The sequence below is a fragment of the Mobula birostris genome, chromosome 3 (assembly GCF_030028105.1).
Source record: "Mobula birostris isolate sMobBir1 chromosome 3, sMobBir1.hap1, whole genome shotgun sequence".
Lineage (NCBI taxonomy): Eukaryota > Metazoa > Chordata > Chondrichthyes > Myliobatiformes > Myliobatidae > Mobula > Mobula birostris.
Genome location: NC_092372.1, coordinates 153,581,122 through 153,605,410, shown reverse-complemented (window position 1 = coordinate 153,605,410; position 24,289 = coordinate 153,581,122). Strand labels below are relative to the sequence as shown.

Genomic DNA, 24,289 nt, shown 5'->3' with positions numbered 1-24,289 from the left:
ATTTTTGATGTCATGTTTAGTATCCATTAAACCCAATTTTCCTCAGATTACTTTTGCATTGACAATGCAGGGCGCAGGGCTTCTTGTAGTGTGGGTGAATTGTTCAAAAATGTATTCCCCTGGATAAAGGCTACCTTCCCTCAGCAACCCCAACAAAACACATGGGAGACTAGCGTCATTTTATCCAACAAAACTGCAAGCAACAACATCCATCCTTTCCTTCTGCTCCCTGCCTCATCATTAACCCCTCGCAAGATGTCAACATTTGACAGGTGACTCAGCATGGGCCAGCTGTCTTGAGCCAGTTCTTGTAACTGTGGTATTACAGACAGGGCTCACTCTTTGCTGGGGCAGTCCCCATTATTGAGAAGTTGAATGTTGCTTCTGAAGTTAGGCAGCAGAGATTTGGTCAGTATTTCCTGGCTGGGATTCAGTTTTTGCATACAAGTTGACTAAATTATGAAACTGAAAGCAATATAATCTATAGTAACAAGCAAAGGGGATGGTCAATTTTCTTTTAACTGCAATGAAGCCTATCAGGATGGAACTGGTGTGTGTCCTACAGGGTCCAAAATTCATTGACTAAGTCCTGTGATTACTCCACTTTCAGTTGGGTCACCATTAAACATCTACTTCCTTCTGATGTTGATCTAATATTTTAGTATAATTTGTAAATACCTTGTTTTGATTGAGCATTCACATTCATTTAAATAATTCCTTACATATTATATGTAAAAGTTCATGAATGGCATGCATGTGTGTGCCTTGCGTAAAGTAAAAACAAAACTAAGTGTGGACATGTTATTCCTGGTGCCCTAATTTCCTTTCAATTAGTTTTAAGTTTTAGTGTTACAAAACACAAACGTGGCAACAAAGTAGTTTTAAACCTGAGACGACTACCTGCTGAAGCACAGGGATGTGTTCGAGTAAAAGAAAAAGGCAGTGTTTTGAAGCAGATGAAATGGCGAATGAGAAGTGAGAGCCAGTTTTGCTGAGTGCGTTGTGTTTAATGACAGTTTGCTTAGAAGTTTGATTGCTACAATCAAACCAGCTGAAATTAGCTTTTCTGATATTGTGAAAGTAATGTAGGAACAATTAGAACTAAAACCATTGTTGATTGCAGAATGCTTTAGGTTTCATAACCTGTATTAAAAGGAAGGGCAGTTGATTTCAGCTTGTGACTGAATTAAAGAGATTGAGTATCATCAATTTAGTGGTTGGCTAAATGATGCACTTGGAGGTTAGTTAGCGGAATCTTGTGAGGCAGCATTCAAAAACAGCTCCAAACTCACACTCAGCTTACATTTAAAAAAGCGGTTGAAATAGTTGTGTCAATGGAAACAACAGCTGGAGACGCAATTGAGTAGCAGTCAAGAAGGAAAGTGAGCATGAACAAAATGCAGTGTCTAAGAGAGGAAAACGCCTAACTGAACAAATTGTGTTACTGCTGTGGCAGAGGCTCACGTACATTAGACAAATAGTAGGTTTAAAGGTGTACCTTGGAGAAAATGGAACAAAGTAGGGCACGTTCAAAGAGGACATTATAGAGAAAAAGATAAAAAGGCAAATTATAGTATCAAAAAGAGCACCAATTTGCATGCTGTTGATGAAAAATCTGATAGTGATTAGAGTGACACAGGACTCAGTAGTTTTGAGATATACAATGTGAAAACTAATAGGACTCAAGCAATACGGCTTACACCAGAAGTGAACAGCAAATTAATTAAAATGGAATTGGACAATGGTTCTGCTGTTTCTGTCATTCCACAAAATGAGTTTGCATGGCATTTCAAAGATACTGATCTGAAGCCTGAAGGTGTCCAACCAAGAACTTGCACTGGAGAAAAGATATAACTTGTGTGGGAATGACATTCATAACAGTGAAATACAATAACCAACAAGCCACATTGGGCTTGTAAGTGGTTAAAAACCAGAAGGGCCAGCTTTGCGGGGATGTGAATGGTTGAGACAACTGCAACTTGATTGGAGATCCATCCACCATGTGCATGCCACACCCCCGCAATAGAGTCAACTGAAAGCAAACTAAGAAAGGTACTGGGTGATGCCACGGCAATGGCACAAGGATGACAGTGGAAAACTCCGGTAAAATCGCATTAAATGAAAATTCCACATCCATTTTGTTCAAAGCTGCCCTGGTTTCTTATACCATCCATGATAGAGTAGTCATTGAGCTAAATTACAGAGAGGCTGAAGGAATTCTTTCCTAGGTTGAGTGAAGTCCACAGGGCAATGCTAAGAGTCCCAGTAGCCCAGAAGAATGGGTCTGTCAGGATCTGTGCTGACTCTCAGGTCACCATCAACCCAATACTGAGAGTAGATCAATAGCCTCTACCCAGGATAGAGAATATCTTTGCAATCTTTTCTGGAGGAAAACACTTCAGCAAAGTGGACTTTGCGGAGGCCTAGCTACAGATGGAGAACGGAAGAAGAGTCCAAAGTGTTTCTCACCAGAATCACCATAAAAAGAGCCTTAAATTTGGAGTAGCATCCGCACCTGCATTCTGGCAAAAAGCTAGGCTGCTCAAGCACCATTGTTACTGGTAAGGATGACAAGGAACAATCTAAAATCTCAAGAAAGGTAAAGGCAAAGGAAATAGTGATGTCAGACACTACTCACACATTACGATCCACATTGTCCAGTGAAGCTTGTCTGTGACACCTCACCTTATGGCACAGGTGTACTCATGTCACATGGACGAGTTCTGGAATGCCCCATAGCCTTTGCATCAATTTCCTCACCACTACAGAGAACGATTATGCACAAATTACATGGCAACCCAAAATGTCTGGAATGTGCAGCAGAAGTTCCAGTTCCCAAATTTTATCCAGTGCTGGGATGAAGTTGCCCTTGCTGGGGTTGCTTTATGTAGGGATTGAAACTTGTACCATTCCAAGCTGATATCTAAAGTGTTGGAGAAGCTACATGCCAGTCATCTAGGTGTGGTCAAAATGAAAGTGTTGGCTCGAAGTCTGTCTCGTTGCCTGGGATAGATCAGCAGATTGAACAGCTTGCTATGCATTGTTCGGTTTGCCAACACATCTAGAAGATGCCAGAAACAGTCATCTCTCATTCTCGGGAGAATTGCCTGCCTTGCTCAGACAGAGGATTCATGTAGATTTTGCTGGACCATTCATGAGCACAAATTTCTTGGTAGGAGTGGATGCAGCTGCAATAGGCCAGAAATGTTCCTAATAATGTCCACTGTAGCCTCACACACTATTGATGTGTTGAAAAGCCTCTTCTCAAAGATTGGTGTTCCAGAATACTTAGTGCCAATGGATCAGTTTGTTGTGAAATGGTGTCACTCATTCCTGAAGATGACTATTACATCTGCACTCTACCACCTAGCCACAAGTGGTTTGGCAGAAAGGTTTGTCCAGAGCGTAAAGAACGTCAGCAATAAAAAACTGCACTGACACCGAATCAGCAGCTCAATTTCCTCCTTGTATATCGCAACGTAGCACACTAAGCTGCTCCTGGGTTGCTCCTTGCACTCACACTTGGATCTCTTCAAACCCTGAGACAAACTGAAGGCTCCTCAAAAAGGGTTTAATATTTCACTCCTAGACAGGCAGTCCTGGTAAGGGGCTACAGAAATTATCAAAAGTGGGTACACTAAAAGATCAAGGACAGGACTGGACCGGACCAATCTCACACAGTTAGAGATTGCATCTGATATAATCTGGAGACAACAGGTCGATCAGTTGAGAGCAGAGTCAATTGCTAGACAAGAAAGGTGGCTACTGCTTTCAGAACCACTTCCTGCAGTCCCAGAGTCAACTCCTACAGCCATCATGGAAGAGGCTCCAGACCCAGAGATTCTTTCACAACCACGTCTCACCTGCAAAGCAGAATGATCGCCCTTGTCAGGAAAAACATAATTGTACAGAAGTAAGAAAGCCTCTATAGCAGTTACTTATTAGCCCTGAATGAAATGTAAAAATTGACCATACTGTGATTGTCTATATATAGTACTGTGCAAAAGTCTTAGGCACATGTAAATAGAATTTCTGTAAAGCAAAGATACTTCAAAAAATAATGAAATTAATTTCCAAATATGAAAAACCACTATAAATAGCAGTAAACAGTAAAACGCTAAATCAAATCAATATTTGGTGTGACCACCCTTTGCTCTTAAAGCTGGATCAATTCTCCTAGGTACACTATTGTGCAGTTTTGTTAAGAAAATTGGCTGGTAGGCTGTTCCAAGCATCTTGGAGAACTTGCCACATCTCTTCTGCAGACTTTGTCTCTTGCTTCTGTCACTCCTGGTAATTCCAGACAGCCTCAGTGTTGCAATCAGGGCCCTGGAGGCCAAACCATCTGAAACCATGTTAAAAATAATAACCTAGGGTGCCTAAGACATTTGAACAGTTCTGTAGTAGTGTTATATGGTATACTGTAAAAATATACGCAAGTTGAGATGCATTCTATATCAAATTGGAGTTTATAGCCAAGAAGGGAGCAGTGTTGTGTATTTAATATTTGAGTAATATTGTAAATATATTGTTTAAGCATTCTTGTTCTAATAAATAATTTAATTTGGGTTATATGTAAAAGCACATGAATGGCATACGTCATCAAGCCACATATGTGCATACTTCACTTAAAATAAAAATTAAAGTAAGATGTGTTATTCCTGGCTCTGTTTTCCTTTCAATTAGTGTTATGTTTTGGAGTTACAAAGCACAACACCTTTGTCTCCCAGCAGAGTAACAATACTTCCATGTGATTCCCTAACCCATTCAATCACCCTAAATGTACTTGTGCTTTACTCGATTACTCAAGTGGATACATTGCATTGTAACAGTAGTCACTGACTGGAATTGTCTGTCTTTTATCCTATCCCTCCTTCCACACTACTGCAAACTTGTTTCTTTCCCGCCAACTCATTTCCAGGCTTTGTTCCAAGTTTTCTCTCCTATCTTTCAATATTTTCAAAAGTTCTTGATCTTTTACCATCTCTCTTCACATGTTGCCCAACACAAGATTCCCAATATTTTCTACTTGTTGCTCAAATAGCATCCCACAACACAGCAGTAAGACAGCAGTTGAGATATATCCCTGCATTAATGAAGTTGGCAAAATTCTACTATATCAGGATGTTGAGGATTAAATTATGGGGGCAACCTGAAAGACTGTTACATTAACTTCAGTTTAGAAGGCTGATGGGTTCTAAGAAAACTTTCTTACAACCTTCCAAGAGGAGCTACAAAAAGCTGAAGTTTTTTGTATTTAACCTACACTTCCTGATATGCTGGCTTTGATTCATTATCAAGTTTGGAACAGGATGCACTTGTAACTGAAAGCTGCATTTACTTATCAATAGTTACACCAGACTGTGTTTGGAGACAAGACTTGTACTGAGTGTTCATTAAGCTGGAACCTGCTTATCAAACAAGTAATAATCAGTGGTCCTTCAAACAGATTTTTCCCTAAAAGTAAGTATTATTCATAATTGGTCCAGTAAACAATTGGGCATGTTATTACCTTCATTCACATAAAGCACTTCAATATATTTCCTTACAATGTCAATGTCACTAATGTTTCATTCTTAAACACCGTGTCAGTGAAATGTTTCAGAGGTTATCATCCTCAAATACCCAACGGTGTCTTCCTTCAGAGCTTTTATAGTCGCTGCATCGAACTTCATTGTGTCTCTCAACACTTCAAAACATACCAGTCAGCAGCATGTATTTGATGAAGTCTCCTTGAACCTAAAAGGCCAAATCTCAGGCAGACCATCTTTCACCAAGTTGATCTTCCAGAAGCCAACTTCTGATTCTCACAGATTTCCCTAATTTCAATCCACTATAGGCAGTGCCATGAGCAGAGTAATGTGGAATTTCTTCCATAAACCCCAATTCTGTTAATATCTAGTTCAAAAATTCTTAAACTAGAGTTTACTATAGAAGGTTATTGGTATTTCCAGCATTTGGCCTTAGCTCTTCCAAATGCAAAATACAAAATAATTGTCTAGTTCTACACCGTTACTGATGTTTTAGGGGGAATCAAGGGAAATGGGGTTAATGCAAGAAACTGGCATTCACGCAAAATATCAGCCGGGATCTTGTTGATTGGCAAAGCAGACATGAAGGTCCAAACGGCCTCTTGGAGTTTCCATTTCCATATGATTTTGAAGCAATATAGTTCTATCCATTCTGACTGATAAATTAACAGTTACCCAGAATAAATCTGAAAAGGGCAAGGAGGGAATATGAATGAACGGATGAATGAATGACAAGAGGGATGGGTTGCACCTAAACAGGAGTGGAGCTGATATCTAGGCCGGGAGGTCTGTTGAAGCTACCAGGAGAGTTGAAACTAGTTTTGCAGGGGGTTGGATACCAGAGCCCCAGGTCAGTAAGTGAAGGATTGGGTCAGAAGGTAGATGTCAGGGAAAGTATTAAAAGGCAAAATCGAAATAACAGGCATGATGGGTCAGGTAGTTTGAAGTATGTATATTTTAATGCTAGGAGTATTATGGGTAAAGGTGATGAACTTAGAGCATGGATCAGTAAATGGAACAATGATGTTGTAGCCATTACTGAAGCTTGGTTGACAGAGGGGCAGGACTGGGTGATTAATGTACCAGGATTTCAAAGTTTTTGAAAACATTAAGGAGATTGGGGGAGGGGGGAGCAGGACTAATAATCATGGACAATATCACAGCTGCGTTCGGGGAGACTTAATGGAGGGGTCAGACACAGAGTCCATTTGGGTGGAGCTCATGAATAGGAAAGGTGTAATCAAACTGATGGGATTTCACTACAGACCTCCCTAATAGCCACTGGGATATTGAGGAGCATCTGTAAACAAATTAAGGGAAGATGCAAAAATAATAAGGTTGTTGTCATGGGGGGGGGGGAGGGTGGTTTCAAATTCCCCAATATAATCTGGGACATCCTTTGTGTAAGGGGTTTATATGGGGCAGAATTTGTTTAGTGTATCCAGGAACGTTACTTAAATCAATATGTGAATGATCCAACAAGAGCTGGTGTGGGGTAATGAGCCTGGCCAGGTGACTGACCTTTCAGTGGGTGAACAGTAAGGGAACAGTGACCACAACTCCTTAAGTTTCAGGATTGTTATAAGGATAGGTATGGTCCTTGTGCGAGAGTTTTTGGAGTAAGGCAAAATATGAAGACATTGGGCAGGAACCAAGAAGTGTTAATTGGGGACACTTTTCTGGCAAGTCCACATCAGACATGTGGTGTTTAAAGATCAATTGCACAGAGTACAGGAAAAACATGTTCCTGTTAGAAGGACGGACAGGGATGGAAAGATGACAGATCTTTGGATGTCCAGCGAGGTAATGAATTAGGTCAAGAAGAAAAGGAAAAATATGCAAAGCTTTGGAAGTTAGGATCAATGAAGCACGTGAGTATAAAGAAGGGAATTAAGGAAGGCAGGTTGGACCATGAAGAGTTCTTGGCAAGTGGATCAAGGTGAATCCCAAGGCATTCTATAAATACATCAAGAGCAAGAAGACAATTAGGGAGAGGGTGGGACCACTTAAGGATAAAGGCGGGCAACATTTGTTTGAATGCAGAGAATGTGAGTGAGGTACTTGGACTACCTTGCTTCAGTATTTACCAAGGAAAAGGGACATGGAAGACCACGAGTTCAGAGCTGAGTGTATAAATATGTTAAAGCATTTAGAGGTCAAGAAGGAGGAAGTGTTGAGCCTCCTAATGAGTATTAATGTGGACAGGTCCCCAGGGACTGGTAGGATTTACCTCAGGTTACTGAGGGAGTCAAGGGACAAGATTGCTGAGTCCTTGACCAGTCACTTCATGTTCTCTCTAGCTACAGGTGAGGTTCCAGAGGACCAGCAAGCAGCTAATGCTGTACCTCTACTTAAGGAATAAATGGGAAATCTCAGGAACTATAGACAGTGAATTTCATGTAAGTTGTAGAGAAATTGCTGAAGAAAATTCTTAGCAATAGGATATATGAGCATCAGGGAGAGCCTGCATGGCAGGTAGTGCCCGACCAACTTGATTGAGTTTTTTGACAAGATGATGAGCCATTGATAAAGGCAGGGCAGCGGATGTTGTCCACGTGGATTTTTAGTAAGGTATTTGACAAAGTCCATCATGGGAAGCTAATCCACAAGATTAAGATACATGGGGTCCATGGTGAATTGGCTGTTTGGATTCAGAACCAGCATAGTAAATTTGCAGATGATACCAAGATTAATGGAGTTGTGGATAGTGTAGAAGACTGGCAAAGAATACAGCATAATATAGATCAGTTGCAGATACCAGCAGAAAATTGTCGGGTGAAGTTTAACCGAGATAAAATGTGAGGTGTTGCACCTCAGTAGGGCAAATGCAAGAAGGCAGTACACTGATGAGGGCAAGATCCTTAACAGTGTTGCTGAGCAAAGAGATCTTAGGATCCAAGTTCATAGCTCCTTGAAAGTGGCTACACAGGTTAAGATGGCTTATGGAATGTTTGCTTTTATTAGTTGAGGCATTGAGTTCAAAAGTCATGAGGTTATGTTGCAACTTTGTAGAACTCTGGTTTAGTCACGTCTGGAGTACTGCATACAGTTCTGGCTGCCCCACTATAGCAAGAATGTTGAGGTTTTGGAGAGGGTGCTGAAGAGGTTTACCCTGGTTTGGAGAGCATGTGCTATCACAAGAGGCTGGACAAACTTGGGTTGTTTTCTCTGGAGCCTGGAGGAGATCTGCTGGAGGTTTACAAGATGATGAGAGCCATAGATAGACAGATCGGACAGAAAGTATCTGTTTCCCAAGGATGAAATGTCTAATACTGCATTGCATGCATTGAAGGTGAGAGGGGGTAGGTTCAAGTGGGATGTGAGTAGTATGTTTTTCTCTCAGTTGCAGATGCCTGAAATGTGCAGTCTGTTATGGTGGAAGTGGCAAATACATTGGAAGCTTTTAAGAGATGTTTGGATAAGCACACGAATGTAAGGAAGATAGAGCAATATGGAAATGGTGTACAGTAGGTAAGAGGGATTAGTGTTTGGGTGTTTTTGATTTGCTTTTCAGCTGATTTGGCACAACTCTGTGGGCTGAAGGGCCTGTTCCTGTGCTGTTCTGTTCTATGTTCTAATATTTGTTTTGCATTATTTACATTTCCATGAAAACAGTGCTACTAGAAACACTATTTACTCAGGTTATCAGCACTGGGAGGGTGGAACGAGCCAATGTACTCCTGCATCATTAAGGACTCCCCTCCCCCACAAAATAGACAAGTTTAGAAATACAAATTAATTCTTTAAATTTTGTGCCCTACAGTTCTCACTTAGTTATACAATTTACATTAAATGGCATGGAAGTGTTTTTAAAATTATATGTAGTACAAATAACAGAGTTGCATTGACATGGATACCAGTGCTTGTGGAGTGAAGCTGATTTTTAAATAGAGGCCATGTCTCTTATGACACGTCTGATCAAGCACGATTCCTTGTGACACAAGCTAGCAAATCCTATGCAAACTCACATTGCCTATTGCTGGATTACATATTAGTCAACTTATTTTCCTGACATAACCAGCCCAATTATTGTTCCTGATACATGTATAACAGCTGCAAACAACACTTAATTATCAGTTCAGGAAGAGTATCATTAGTTGTCACAATTCCCACTGTGTCCATGTACGGAGCTGATTAATCTGAAGACATGCAAGTTTTTATTTGAGTCACAAATGCTGAAACCATGATTTCAGCTACATCTTTTTTAAAGCATATATGATCAGAGTGACATTGATCTCAACACCACCTCTAATTCACATTTCTGTATAATTTTCACACAAGCAGATATTTGGAATGTCACCCAACATTGACTGATTGATTTAAGCTATGAAGGAATACCTTATTTTCTGTGTATCAAATAAATTCAAGTTAATGCATACAATGTGGCAATGTAAAATAAAAACACTATTTCCCTTGTCATTTCATTAAACCAAAACACACAAAGCTTCAGCATAGTAAATCTTAAAATGATGCACTAAATTTGTAGCAGGCTATCGACGAAGTTCAAGATCAGAGCTGAGCACACACAGGGAGCAAGCAGTAAAATGCTCCGGCCGAGCACTCAGGTGCCTCAAGTCACAGGTAAAAGAGAACCTTTGGCACAGAGCAAATGAGCAACAACTAAAGCTATGCAGACCAGGAAATAAATAGGACAAATGGACAGCTTCCTCCAATCCTCAAAAAGATGACAATTATTGGACCATTTAAGCAATTCTTACCCAAATGCAGCCAAAAAGACGCAATCATCACGCAACATATTGGACACTCTCTCAAAAACTCTGTAGTTGTCTGAATCTTTTTGCTCAAAAAATCCAATGATGTTTCGCTTGCTGCGCTGTAAAATATAACAGCCAAATAAATATACAAGTTGAAAAACTTGGTACTGTTTTAAAGGGAGTGGATCAAAAAATTCGCAGCTCAGGTAAATAAATTCTAGAAGTCAAATGCTTATTTTACAAAATAATCAAACTTGCATTATAATTGGGAATTTGAAATCAAATTCATTTTAATTTCTGTAGTACCTTTTTGTGCAAGAATATTAATCTTGCAAATCTGCCAAACTCACTCCACCGGAACCACCATTCTTATTTAGCATCCCCCAGAAATGCTAAGGCATAATAGGTCAGCACTGGTATTGCTCCAAGTTAGCCATCAGTTCCCCCAAGGCAGAGATGAACAAAAGTACACTTTGAATCCCACCCCAACAATAGGCAATTCAGATTGTTACTTAAATAATTTAAAAATATTTAGCTGCATAAACTGAATAAAAAAAGCTACCAGATTTCTTCTAAAAGCTTAGTTCCTTCAGAAAAGAAAATCTGGTGTCATTAGCTAGTCTGACATGTGCAAGTCCAAAGCCAGAAGAATGGAGTCCTGTTTGCCATCTGAAGTGATCTAGAATATTACTCGCCATGTTACTTGACACTATCATACTAAGTGGCATCAAATCAGAACAGATGGCAGTGCCAAATACGCTGGGACAGCAGAAGCAGAATTATAATGGCCCACAATTCAGCACAGCAAGACATTTGACATGATCCCTTATGATGTATGGGATTCAGTGACTTGGTAGCTAGTGTTCTATGGGCAAGTCATTTCTGAATACAAAGATTAGTGGTGGAAGGGTGTTGTTTTGGCTAAAAATCTGTTAGCAGTGGTGTTCTGCAGGGTCAGTACGAAGATTTGCAATATAAACAAATGACTTGTATGAAAATGTAGATGGGCTGGTTAGCAAATTTGGAGATTGGCATATGCCTTCACTACCTGCAACTTCATCAAAGTATACAACAGAATATACATCAGCTCCAGATATGGGCAGAAAAATGACATGTAGTTTAATACAGGCAAGTGTGAGGTGTTGCACTTTGAGAGGTCAAATGCAGGGGGAAGTAAACAGTTAATGGCAGGATCCTTAACAGTTTTAATGTACAAAGGGATCTTCAGATCCAAGTCCATTGCTTTCTGAAAGCAGCAACACAAGTATTTAGCATTAAAGGTAGCATATGACATGCTTGCCTTCATTGAGTACAGGAGTCAGTTGTATAAAACACTCAGGCAACACAGAGTATTGTATGCATTTTTAGTTACTCCATTACAGAAAGGATATGAAGGTTTTAGAGGGTGCAGAAGGGGTAAACAGGATGCTGTCTGGATTAGCTATTATGAGGAGTTGGACAAAGTGGAGCTGTCTTCTCTGGAGCAGAAACATGCAATAGACATAGCCAAAAGATGCCACAGCAAATGAAGCACAAAAAATGTTATGTGACATTGAATAACAAAGTAAGTAATATGACTAATGGATAAAGATTCTTAAAACCAACTCATTTTTCATAACGGGAGAGCACACAAGTATCAACATTAAAGTTCTTACTGATACCTGTCTAAATGTCCAATTTTCCCCCAATGATCACCACCATAAAAACCAGCATTTAGCCAATTTTACTTACTTTGCCCGAAATCAAGAAATACCCAAAAGTTTTGACTAAAGCAATGTCCAGGAGCCAAGAAAACACCCCAAAACGAAGCTAGCACATACATACCAAGAACTTGGCAGTATCCTGGCATGGACTGATAAGTGGCTAGCAACATTTGCATCACGAGACATGGGTAAAGACCAATAATTACCTAGTCATCTATTCTTGACATTTAACTGCATTCCCCTTGGAGATATATTTGAAGGTAATTTGTCTTTGCAAGTTCTTTGGTGGGGGTTTGGGGAGTGGGGTGGCTGCTGAGGCATGGCCACGACTGACCAGAAATAACACTATTTTAAATCTCATCTACACAGTTGCTGGAGGAGATGAGAAGCTGAGAATGCTGCAGTACAAGCTCTCAAAAAATAAATAAATAAAAATTAAAATATATATACGCATACACAAGTTCACTGTAGCATAGTGGTTAGCACGCACTATTACAGTGCAGGGCCTCAGAGTTTGGAGTTTAATTCCAGTGCTGACTGTAAGGAGTTTATATGTTCTCCCCATGACTGGGTGGGTTTCCTCGCACAGTCCAAAGATACATCAGTTAGTAGGTTAATTGGCCAATATAAATTGTTCCATGATTAGGTAGTGGGTTGTTGGGCATTGCAGCTTCACACTATAACTCCAAAGACATAATGAAAAGTACTAGCTCGAATGGCAATGCTACCACGTCACCAACATTCATTCCTCCTCGTGACGCTTTGCTGACCAAGCCCAATCCACAGCATTTCCAAAATCTGCAATCTCTTATCTCGAAAGAATGAAATATGTATTGAAACCAGGGCCCGACAAGACTCAACTATGTTGGATCAATTTCTCAAATTACATTAGAAGAATATAAGAAATAGGAGCAAGAGTATCTGTTGAGGCTGCTCTTCCATCCAATAAGATCATGGCTGACCTGACCATGAATTCAGCTCTACCTACCTGCCTTAATTGCCTGCTACGTAAAAATCAGCCTTTAATATATTTAATGAGGTGATCTCCACTGTTTCCAAGGACAGAGAATTCCACAGATTTGCTCCTCTTTGGGAAAAGTAGTTTCTCATCATCTCCATCCTAAAACAATTTCCTGAATCTTGAGGCTATGTCCTCTAGTTCTAGTCTCTACCAGTGGAACCAACTTATCTATCCTTTCATAATTTTATTTGTTTCTATAAAATCCACTCAATCTTCTGTACTGCAGTGAGTATAGCCCTAGGGCTTCATTTCCAGTTTGGGTTGGAAACAAAATAACTAAAGCTTTGGTTGTTTATTTCCAAGGCCAGGATTTAGTCACAAAGATTTGATGACTTTCAATATTTTGTTCTGAAACATTTCCTGAACCAGCCCTTTCCCCTTACTTTGCTGGAGTGACAGCAGCAGTTATCGTTGACATCACCAGCTTCATTTAGGGTTAAGAATACAACAATGCAGTCTCAATTGTCTAACTTTGAGCCATAGAACACTATAGCATAGAAACAAGCCCTTTGGCCCATTTTGTCCATGCAAAATCATTATTCTGCCTAGTCCCATGGACCTGCACCCACCTTCCTTACCCCTCCCATCCACATACCTATCCAAATTTCTTTTAAACATTGAAATTGAACTTGCATCTACCACTTCCACTGGCAACTCATTCCTCACTCACTGCCCTGAGTGAAGTTCCCACTCATGTCCTTTTCAAGCATTTCGCCTTTCATCCTTAACCCATGACCCTTAGTTGTGGTCTCAACCAACTTTATTGCAAAAGCTCTGCCTCTACTGAATAACACTTCCTAATGGGAATAGAGGGCCAAATAACTGAACCATAAATACAAAACTGTATTTGTTCCTTTTAGTTAATAGGGTTCAAAAACGTGGGTCTGTATACCACATCTTGTGATATTTTCCTCACATTTTCTGTGATTTTGTCTAAATATTTCATGACTGCTCTGTGATTTAGGTCTAGATTTTCTCTGACCAAATCCTAGCCCTAATCATTTTCCAGAGGAGAAGAGAAAGAGTTAGTTTGAAACTCAAGCAAATACACACTAAACCTTTACAGGAATTCACAATTACATTGGGCTTTGAAACAGCTCCCCCATCCAAACCCAAGATGCTTCTCTGCAATGTTAAAGAAAATATTCATGGCAATCACCTTTTATCGATCTCTCTGATGAGAAAGAGCACTGCGCTGATTTTGCATCCTGGCCTGGCATTTCAATTTGACTATGTATTAATGCCAGGGAGCAGAGGAGGATTTTAACCTGGTGGGGTCATTTTTTTTTTTAAACTAAGTGTCTCAAGATCAAGATGTCCTGCAGATCTCTCCAGATCATGTCCCATAAGGGAAAGAAAAACACTGAGTACATAGATTTAAATTGACTGCAGCTAGATTTGGTTTTCATTTTATGCCTGCGAAAATCTCTAATTCAACTTCCTCCATTATCCAATTTTGAAGGATAAATAACTTACAAACACTGGAATTTCCCCCCCAACACTGAGGAGCATCTTCACTAGAAGTACCATAGCAGTGCAAGCCAAACCCACCACCACTTCTAAAGAGCAAGTAGGTGATGATGAACTTAGATGATTTCCCTCAGTGATGTGAAGCAATTTCCTAGCCCCAGGAAACTGAAGTTTTGAAATTAAATTGTAAATGGTCTGAACTTGTGGAATATAATATGAAAACTTACGTCAAGTGTTTCCAATTCATTCAGATTGAGAATTTCTTGGACAGGATCATTTTTCTGTTGCTTCACAAAATCTGCAAGAGCGCTCACCGACCTTTGACCTCTGTATTCTCTCTTCATCATCATTCCATTCCGAAATAGTTTCAATGTGGGGTACTTACTTATTCGATATCTTTGCGCTATATCCGCTGTAGAAAGGAACAAAAAAAAAAAAAATTCAGAGTTAATTGAAGAACCATGATTTCAGGTACAGGTACAGCACAAAAACAGGACCTATAAATCACCACATCCATGGTGACCTTCTCGCCCATCTAGTTTCAACAACAGCCTGCTTCTTAGACACAAAACCGTTATGTTCAAAGAAACTAAGAGACTCTAGCTTTCATTAAATGCTAAGGTGTGTTTACTGATATTTTTAATCTCTCCTTCTCCCAGTGTAGAGTGTCCTTCTGCTTCAAATTATCCACCAATGTCCCTGTACCAAAAAAGACCAAGGTAACATGCCTGAATGCCTGGTGCCCTATCGCACTCACCTCAATAATAAGCAAGTGTTTTGAGAAGCTGGTTAAGAACTCCATCTGCTACCACCCACACTGGACACCCTACAACTCGCATACCGTCAGAACCGATCGACAGATGATGCAATAACCACAGCTCTACACATCATCCTTACACAACTGGAGATGCTTGTGAGGGAATGCTGTTCTTGGACTACAGTTCAGCATTCAACAATATAATTCCTTCCAGGCTTGACAAGAAGCTCAGACACTTGGCCCTCACCCTGCCTTGTGCAGCTGGATTCTGGACTTCCTGTCAGATTGCTGGCAGGTGGTAAGAGTGGGCTCCTTCACCTCTGCCCCTCAGGACTGTATCCTAAGCCCCCCTCCTTTGCTCTCTGGATACCCGTGACTGTGTCGCCACCCACAGCTCCAATCTGCTAATTAAATTTGCTGACAATACTACATTGATTGGCCTCATCTCAAATAACATTGAGGCGGCATACAAAGAAGTCATCACAGTGCTGTCAAGAAAACAACCTCTTCCTCAATCTTACAAAAACAAAGGAGCTGGTTGTGTACTACAGGAGGAATGGAGACAAACTAACCCCTACTGACATCAATAGATCAGGGGTTGAGAGTGTGAACAGCTTTTAAGTTCCTCGGCATACATATCACCAAGGATCTCACATGGTCTCTACGTACTGATTGTGCGGTGAAAAAAGCACAACAGCACCTCTTTCACCTTAGACGGTTGAAGTAGTTTGGTGTGGGCCCCCAAATCCAAAGGACTTCCTGCAGGGGCACAGTTGAGAGCATCCTGACTAGCTGCATTACTGTCTGGTACAGGATCTGTACTTCCCTCAATCGCAGGGCTCTGCAGAGAGTGATGCGGACGGTCTAGCGCATCTGTGGATGTGAACTTCCCACTATTCTGGACACTTAGAGACAGGTGCACAAAAAGGGCCTAAAGGATCATTGGGGACCTGAATCACCCCAACCACAAACTGTTCCAGCTGCTACCATCTGGGAAACAGTACTGCAGCATAAAAGTCAGGACCAGCAGGCTCTGGGACAGCTTCCAGATTGGTCACCAGACTGATTAATACACACTTTGTATTACAAATTACTACAAATTGCACATTGCATATTTAGACGGGGACGTAATGTAAAGATTTTTACTCATGTATGTGAAGGATGTAAGGAATAAAGTCAATTCAATTGCTGAGTGAAATACACTTTAAATCCAGGCCTAATAGACAATATTTTTTTCCCAAATTGCATCTGCATTGGACTTGTCTGCAGTTAATCAAATATTATACAGTTTGACAGCACAATGGGTAGTTAACATTTTTTTTATATAAACAGACAAGTTTAAATGTAATCTGAAAATATTCAGAATGCAAAATCCATTAGCTTGCAAAATAGCTTTTAACTGCTGTTAAGCATTTGTGGAGTGTTTCATACACTCATCATCATACTCTTCACCTCATGTTTTCTTTATTGTTCATTATTACTTTCTATTGTATGTGCACAGTTTGTCTTTTGCACATTGATTGTTTGCTCCACTGGTTGGGTGCAGTCTTTCACTGATTTGATTGTGTTTCTTGGATTTACTGTGTATGCCCACAAGAAAATTAATCTTCACAGTTTGATATAAGACCGTAAGACATAGGAGCACAATTAGGCCATTTAGCCCATTAAATCTGCTTCGCCATTTCATCATGGCTGATACATTTTCCCTCTCAGACCTAACCTCCTGCCTTCTCATTTTATGCCTTCAAGTCCTGACCAATCAAGAATCTATCAACCTCTGCCTCAAATATACGTAAAGACTTGGCCTCCAAGGCCACCTGTGGCAACAAATTCCACAGATTCACCTGTCTCTGACTATTCATCCTCATCATCCTAAAAAGGACATCACTATTGAGGCTGTGTCCTCTAGTCTTAGACTCTCCCACCATAGGAAACATCCTCCCAACATCCATTCTATCAAGGCCTTCCAACATTCGATAGGTTTCACTGAAGTCACCACTCACTCTTCTGAATTCCAATGAATACAAGCCTAAAGCTATCAAACACTCTTCATATGACAAGCCTTTCAATCCTGGAGTCATTTTTGTGAACCTCCTTTGAAAACTCTCTAGTGTCAGCACATCACTTAAGGGGCCCAAAACTATTCTCAATACCCCAAGTGAGGCCTCACCAGTGTTTGAGAAAGGCTCAACATTACATTCATGTTTTTATATTCTAGTCTTCTTGAAACGAATGCAAACATTGAATTTGCCTTTCCCACCACCGACTCAACCTGTAAATTAACCTGTGGAGTATTCTGAACAAGGACTCCCAAGTCCCTTTGCACCTCAGGTTTTTTTTTTGTATTTTCTCTCTATTTAGAAAATAGTCAACCTTTCATTTCTTCTACCAAAGGGTATGACACTACACTTTCTGAAACTGTATTCCAACTGCCACTTTTGTCCATTCTCCTAATCAGTTTAAGTCCTTCTGTAGCCCCTCTACTTCTTCAAAACAACCTGCTCCTCCACCTATCTTCCTACTGTCTGCAAAATTTGTAATAAAACCATCAATTCCATCATCCAAGTCACTGACATACAACATAAAAAGAATTGGTCCCAACTCAGATCCCTGTGGGACACCACTAGTCTACCATCAGCCAACCAGAAAAAGCTCCCTTGATTCCCACTCTCTGCTTCCTGCCAGTCAGTCACTGCTTTATCCATGCTAGTATCTTTCCTGTAACACCTTGAGCTCACAACTTGTTAGCAGCCTCATGTGTGGCACCTTGCCAAAGGCCTTATGAAAATCCAAGTACACAACATACAATGATTCCCCTCTGTCTATCCAGCTTGTTACTTCTTCAAAAAGTTCCAACAGATTTGTCAGGCGAGATTTTCCCAGATTTGCTGATTTTGGCCTCTAAGTACCTAAAACCACATCCTAAACAATCAACTCCAACATCTTCCCAACCACTGAGGTCAGACTAAATGGTTTTTAGTTTCCTTTCTTCTGCTTCTCTCTGTTCTTGAAGACTGGAGTGACATTTGCAATTTCCCAGTCTTCCAGAACCATTCCAGAATTTAGTGATTCTTGAAGGATCTTTATTAATGCCTCCACAATCTCTTCAACCACCTCTTTCAGAACCCTGGGTTGAACACCATCTGGTCCGGGTGACTTAATCTAGTTCCAGACCTTTCAGTTTCCCCAAAGGCCTTCTCCCTAGTAATGGCATCTGACCTCTGATACTTTCAAATTGCCAGCATACTACTAGTGTCTTCCATAGTGAAGACTGATACAAAGTACCTATTCAGTTCATCCACAATTTCCTTATCCCCCATCACTACCTCTCCAGCATTGTTTGCCAGTGGTCAGATATCCACTCTTGCCCTCTTTTACATTTTATGTATCTGAAGAAACTTCTGGTATCCTCTTTAATATTTCTGGCTAGCTTACTTTCATATTCCATCTTTACCTTCTTAATGACTTCTTTTAGTTGCTTTCTGCTAGTTTTTAAAAGCTTCCCAATCCTCTAACATCCCACTAAGTTTTACTCTATCGTATGCCCTCCCTTTGGCTTTTTATGTTGGCTTAGACTTCTCTTGCTGGCTACAGCTGTGTCATCTTGCCTTTAGAATACTTCTTCCTCTTTGGGATGTCTATATCTCGTGCCTTCCGAATTGCTTCCAGAAATTCCAGCCATTGCTGCTCAGCCATCGTCCCTGCCGGTGTGCTCCCCCACCTCCCCACCCAAAATCAATTTTTGGCTAACTCCTCTGTCATACCTCTGTAATTCCCTTTACTCCACCGCATTACTGATACATCTAACTTTAGCTTCTCCTTCTCAAATTTCAGTGTGAAGTCGATCATATTATGATGTCTTGCCCTCAAGGGTTCTTTTACCTTAAGCTCGCTAATCAATTCTAGTTTATTGCACAACACACAATCCAGAATAGCTGGTCCCCTAGTTAGTCCGTGAGCCAGGGCCCCAAATTTGGGCCACCGGTACCATTCGGGGGGAATAATTCTTAGTGATTTTTGGCAAGGTATACACCCCTAAGTGCTAGAAAATATGTGATAGCATTGCAGCGGCGGTAGCTTTTTGTGTTCTGTGTGGGATGACCAAATCATTGTTAGACCATGTGAACAACATGGCCAATGACTTGAATCAACAGAAGTTGAACAATCTGCTGCAAAGTCCATTCTTAACTGAGCTGGTAACCCTGTGAACAGACTTTCTGGAACACCTCTGTCACAACAATGGAGAGCTATCCGCATTCTGAATATCATACATTGACATGGTAGAAAACGTAGTACTTGGGCTTCTGCGCGCCTCTTGTGAGGGGGACTGGGAGTTGCACCTCAATGCTACAAGAACCATGATCCCATGGTGCTTTGCCTATGATACAATGAATTATGCCAGGTACCTGTCCCCTTACTTTGCTCAGATGATGAACCTCCCAAGGAACCCTTCTGTGTATGAGGCCTTCAAGACCAGCTAATTCTCAGTGCAGTTGTCAAGTAACAACCCTTTTGGGCAGATCACTGTGGACCAGGCTACTGAAGCCACAGTGAACAAAGGCACAAAGACTGCTGGAGGCACATCACGGTTCAGCCTAAATGCTGGAGCTATCAAGCGTTACTACTAACAGCTGAGCACCACAGTGCATTCCTGGGACAGTTAAGGAAGATGGTGCAAGACAACAAATCAGAGCTTTGTCAAGCAGAGCTACAGCGGCCAAGAATCCAGAAAAATGAGGAAGCAGTTTTATCAGTGGTTAGCCTCATAAATGAATGGGTCAACCCATTTGCAGAGAAGCGGGACCTCATTAGCAACTCTACAGCAAAGGCAGCCCCCAAGGACATTGCCTCCGACCTGATGAAGGCATATGAGATTGATGAGCAATACGATGCAACCTTCAAGGATGAGAGACTAGAGGAAAACTCACCAGCAAAGAAATTCCATGACCCAATGAAAACCAACAAGCTGAAGACATTCAGTGATATGTGTAAGAAGAGAGAAGTGAAATAGAGGAAGGTGGAGTACAGAGCAAAGCTACAGGAGATGATTCTGTATGCAACTGTGAATGACAAATGTTATAGAATCACATCTCAAGACAGTGAGGTGTCAGCTCTTCAGTGTCAACAAGAAGCAGATGGCCGCCTACTTCTCCATGCTGACCCATGCCACAAGAGAGGGATACCAATCTGTAGTGATCTGTTCAGAAGACACAGATGTCTTTATCATGTCTTTAGCTTTTTGTGACAAGATTGAGGCCCCATTGTTCCAGAAGTGTGGCACTAGAACCCATACAAGGCTTGTAGACATCAGGAAGGTTGCTGCCACTGATGGCATAGAGATTTGCAGGGCTTTCATCGGGTTGCACACATATACAGGAAGTGACACTGTAAGCGCTTTTGCAGGCAAAGGTAAGACAAGTGCCCTAAAACTCCTGACCAGCAACAGGGAAACTCAGGACACATTCTTAGATTTGGGTCAGGAATGGGACCTCTCCCCAGAACTGATGGACAAACTGGAGGCACTTATATGTCTCCTGTATGCCCCGAAAGCATTGCCCACCAAGGTCAATGAGCTCAGGTATCACCTTTTCTGTGCCGAGAAAGGTGAAATTGAATGTCATCAACTCCCACCATGCAAGGACTGCTTAACAAAACATGCACAGCGAGCCAACTACCAGGCTGGTATATGGAGAAGATGTTTGGAGAAGGACCCACAAGTGCCAAGCCCTGTTGGCAGAGGATGGAAGATGGAGAGAGAAGAGGAAGCTGAACAGTTGGTGGTGCACTGGATGGAAGGCCAGCCAGCACCCAATGCCGTCCTGGATCTACCGGCCTGTAACTGTCCAAAAAGATGTTCAGTTGCAAATGGCCTCAGGTGTACTGACATGTGCAGGCTGACAGACTGTGAGAACCAGGCATCCACCTCAGAGTGTGGAAAGTTCAGATGAAGATGTGGAAGACATGGAAGACTTGGAAAATTATTGATTATTAATAGGTTTTTGAAAGTATGGAAAACAAAGTATGGAAAGCAGTCTTTGATTAAATATCAACGCAAACAACAGGAATTCTGCAGATGCTGGAAATTCAAGCAACACACATCAAAGTTGCTGCCTGGCCTGCTGCGTTCACCAGCAACTTTGATGTGTGTCGCTTTGATTAAATATATTCATTTTACAACCAAATGGGGCCTAGGTTATGGCCATGTGGAACCCCACATTTGATACAAATATAGCAATTCTATATGCTATGACAGAAGCTTAGGATTGTTGTATCAAATCAAAACAATATGGAAAATATCATAACATTGATAAAACTCCAGAAATCTATCCAAATGAGGTTTTTTACCTTTTGGGGGGTGGGGCAATATTTTCTGTTGTACTGATGTTAATATAGAATATACACAAAAAGTGATTACTTATTTGAAGTAATAAAGCTACCACTGGTGCAATGCTATCACATATTTTCTAATTCTAGGGATGTATACCTTGCCAAAAATCACTATGAGCATTATTCCCCTCAGATGGTACCGACCAACCCTGCCGGCTCACGGACTAAGTGGGCTGAACTATTAGCTGCTCTAAAAAGCCATTTCATAGACATTCTAGAAATTTCCCCCTGTTGGGATTCAGCACCAACCTGATTTTCCTAATCTACCTGCATATTGAAATCGGCCATGACACTGCCTATTTGGCATGCATTTTCTATCGCCTGTTTAATTTGTATACCACATCCTTACTACTGTTTTGGGGGGTGGGAGGGGTTCAGTCTTTTTACTCTTGCAGCTCCTTGGCTCTATCCACAATGATTCAACATCTTCTGACCTTGTGTCACCTCTTTGTAATGATATGATTTCATACTTTATCAACAGAGCCACACCCCACCCCCCACCTTCCTGCCTGTCCCTTCGATACAATGTATATCCTTGGACATTAAGCTCCCAGATATACTCTTCTTTCAGCATGATTCAGTGATGCCACAATTTTATATATGCTAATCTGTAACTGGGTTACAAGTTCATCTACCTACCTCTGTATACTGCACACATTCAAATGTAACACTTTCAGTTCTGTATTCACTTTTTTGAACTCATCCTGTTGAATGCAATTTTGCCCCATCATCAGCCTCCCCTTGCTAGGTGTAACATATCCCTTTGGTGACATATCTACTTTTGATAATAAATTTACTTTGAACACGTGTTCCAAAGTAGCATACAAATCCCATTACCTTCTGAAAGGTATTCTATAAGTCATAGAAGAAGAAGAAAGAAGAAAGCCCTTAACTCCCAGTGGAGTCATCGGGACGCAGTCGTGATGGCATTTTTTTAAAAGCAGGCTTTCGTATTTTTACGAGGCCAAGCTGCTAGCTCGATGCTTAACCCAGCACGGATGGAAAGCGTGCAAGGGAGCTGGCTGGATTCGAACCCCGAAGTCCGGCGCTGACGCCACTACACCACCAGCCGGCCCATTCTACAAGTCATACAAGAGACTAATTTTCCTTAAAACTGAAAATTCTCTCAATTATGAAGGCAAACATACAAGTTTAATAAACATTTTACATTAATGATACTAGTAGAAGGCAGACTACCAAAGTCCATCTAGTTTGCAATCTACCACTCCACAAATCTAATGATGATCACAAGTTTCTGTTTACAGACAGATTGAAAAGTCAACACTTAAAAGTTTCAATTGATAAAACATGCAAGATATATTTATTTATTTAGCAATATAGCACGGAGTAGGCCCTTCCAGTCCTTTGAGTCACATTACCCAGAAATCCCACAACCCCAATTAACCCTAACCTAATCACAGGACAATTTACAATGACCAATCTTTGGATTGTGGGAGGCAACCAGAGCACCCAGAGAAAACTCCCACATTCCATGGGGAGGACGTATGGTGACTCCATACAGAATGGTGCTGAAATTAAACTCCAAAACACTGAGCAATAACAGCATCATGCTAAATATACACTACCAGGGCACCCCAGTATATTCTCTTCAGTGACATGTAGTATGACCTCAAGTCTTGTACACAATAATGAAATTATGAAAGAATGTAACATTACTGCAACCAATTTAAGAGCTGCATTTCAACTATTATGCAGAGTACAATTGATACACTATACTTCAATTTCAAAGAATGAATCAAGTTTCTGACATAGTTTTCACAAAGATCTTGTGTTTGTGGTTAGTTATGAAAGGCTGAATTTTGGATGGTGACTATCAGCATGTAGGCAGGAGACTGAAAACCTGACTGGATGTGGAGAGGGTCAGCAACTCAGTGCTATCATTTCGGATGATCTGTCCTAAGTCCAACACGTAACTGTCATTACAAAGAAAGCACCACAGTGCCTCTACTTTCTCATTACACCTCTAGTTAGTCCAAATTTGGCATCTCATCTAAAACTTCAACAAGCATCTACAAATGTGCAGTGGAGAGTATACTGACTGGTTGCATCAGAGCCTGGTATGGAAATGTCAATGCCTTTCAGTGGAAAAGCCTACAAAAAGTAGTAGATATAGTCCAGTCATCATGGGTAAGCCCTCCCTACCATTGAGCACACCTACAAGGAGTACTGTTGCAGGAAACCACCATCTAGGCCATGTTTTCTTCTCCCTGCTGTCATCAGCCAGGAGGTTCAGAAGCCTCAGCACTCACACCACCAGATTCAGTAACAGTTACTAACCCTCAACCATCAGGCTCTTGAACCAGAAGGGATAACTTTACGCAACTTTGCTCACACCAACACTGAACTGCTCCCACAATGCGTTAGACTCACTTTCAAAGATTCTTCATTTCTTCTCAATATTTATTGCTTATTTATTATCTTTTTTTTTGTATTTGCAGGGTTGGCATCTGCACATTGGCTGTTTGTCCATCTTGTTGCATGTGGTTTTTCCTATTGATTCTATTGTTTCTTTATATTTACTGTGAATACCCACAAGAAAATGAATCCCAGGGTATTATTTGTTGAGATGTATGTACTTAGATATTAAGTTTACCTTGAAATAGAATGGTTACCATGAATTTAAACAATACAACCACAAGTCACTGGTTTATTTAATGTAATAGTTCATGATAGTTTATCTTTTT

At 40.8% G+C, this 24,289-nt stretch overlaps 1 protein-coding gene across 1 annotated transcript in view; it reads right to left on the bottom strand.

Annotated features, from left to right (window-relative positions):
• erp44 (endoplasmic reticulum protein 44) overlaps positions 1-24,289 on the bottom strand; it is a 77,082-nt gene that overhangs the window by 17,142 nt on the left and 35,651 nt on the right. The window contains exons 5-6 of the mRNA XM_072253512.1: positions 14,668-14,852; positions 10,250-10,365 (exon numbers count right to left, since the gene is read on the bottom strand). Coding sequence (XP_072109613.1) covers positions 10,250-10,365; positions 14,668-14,852 — 301 coding nt within the window. The remainder of the gene's footprint in view (positions 1-10,249; positions 10,366-14,667; positions 14,853-24,289) is intronic.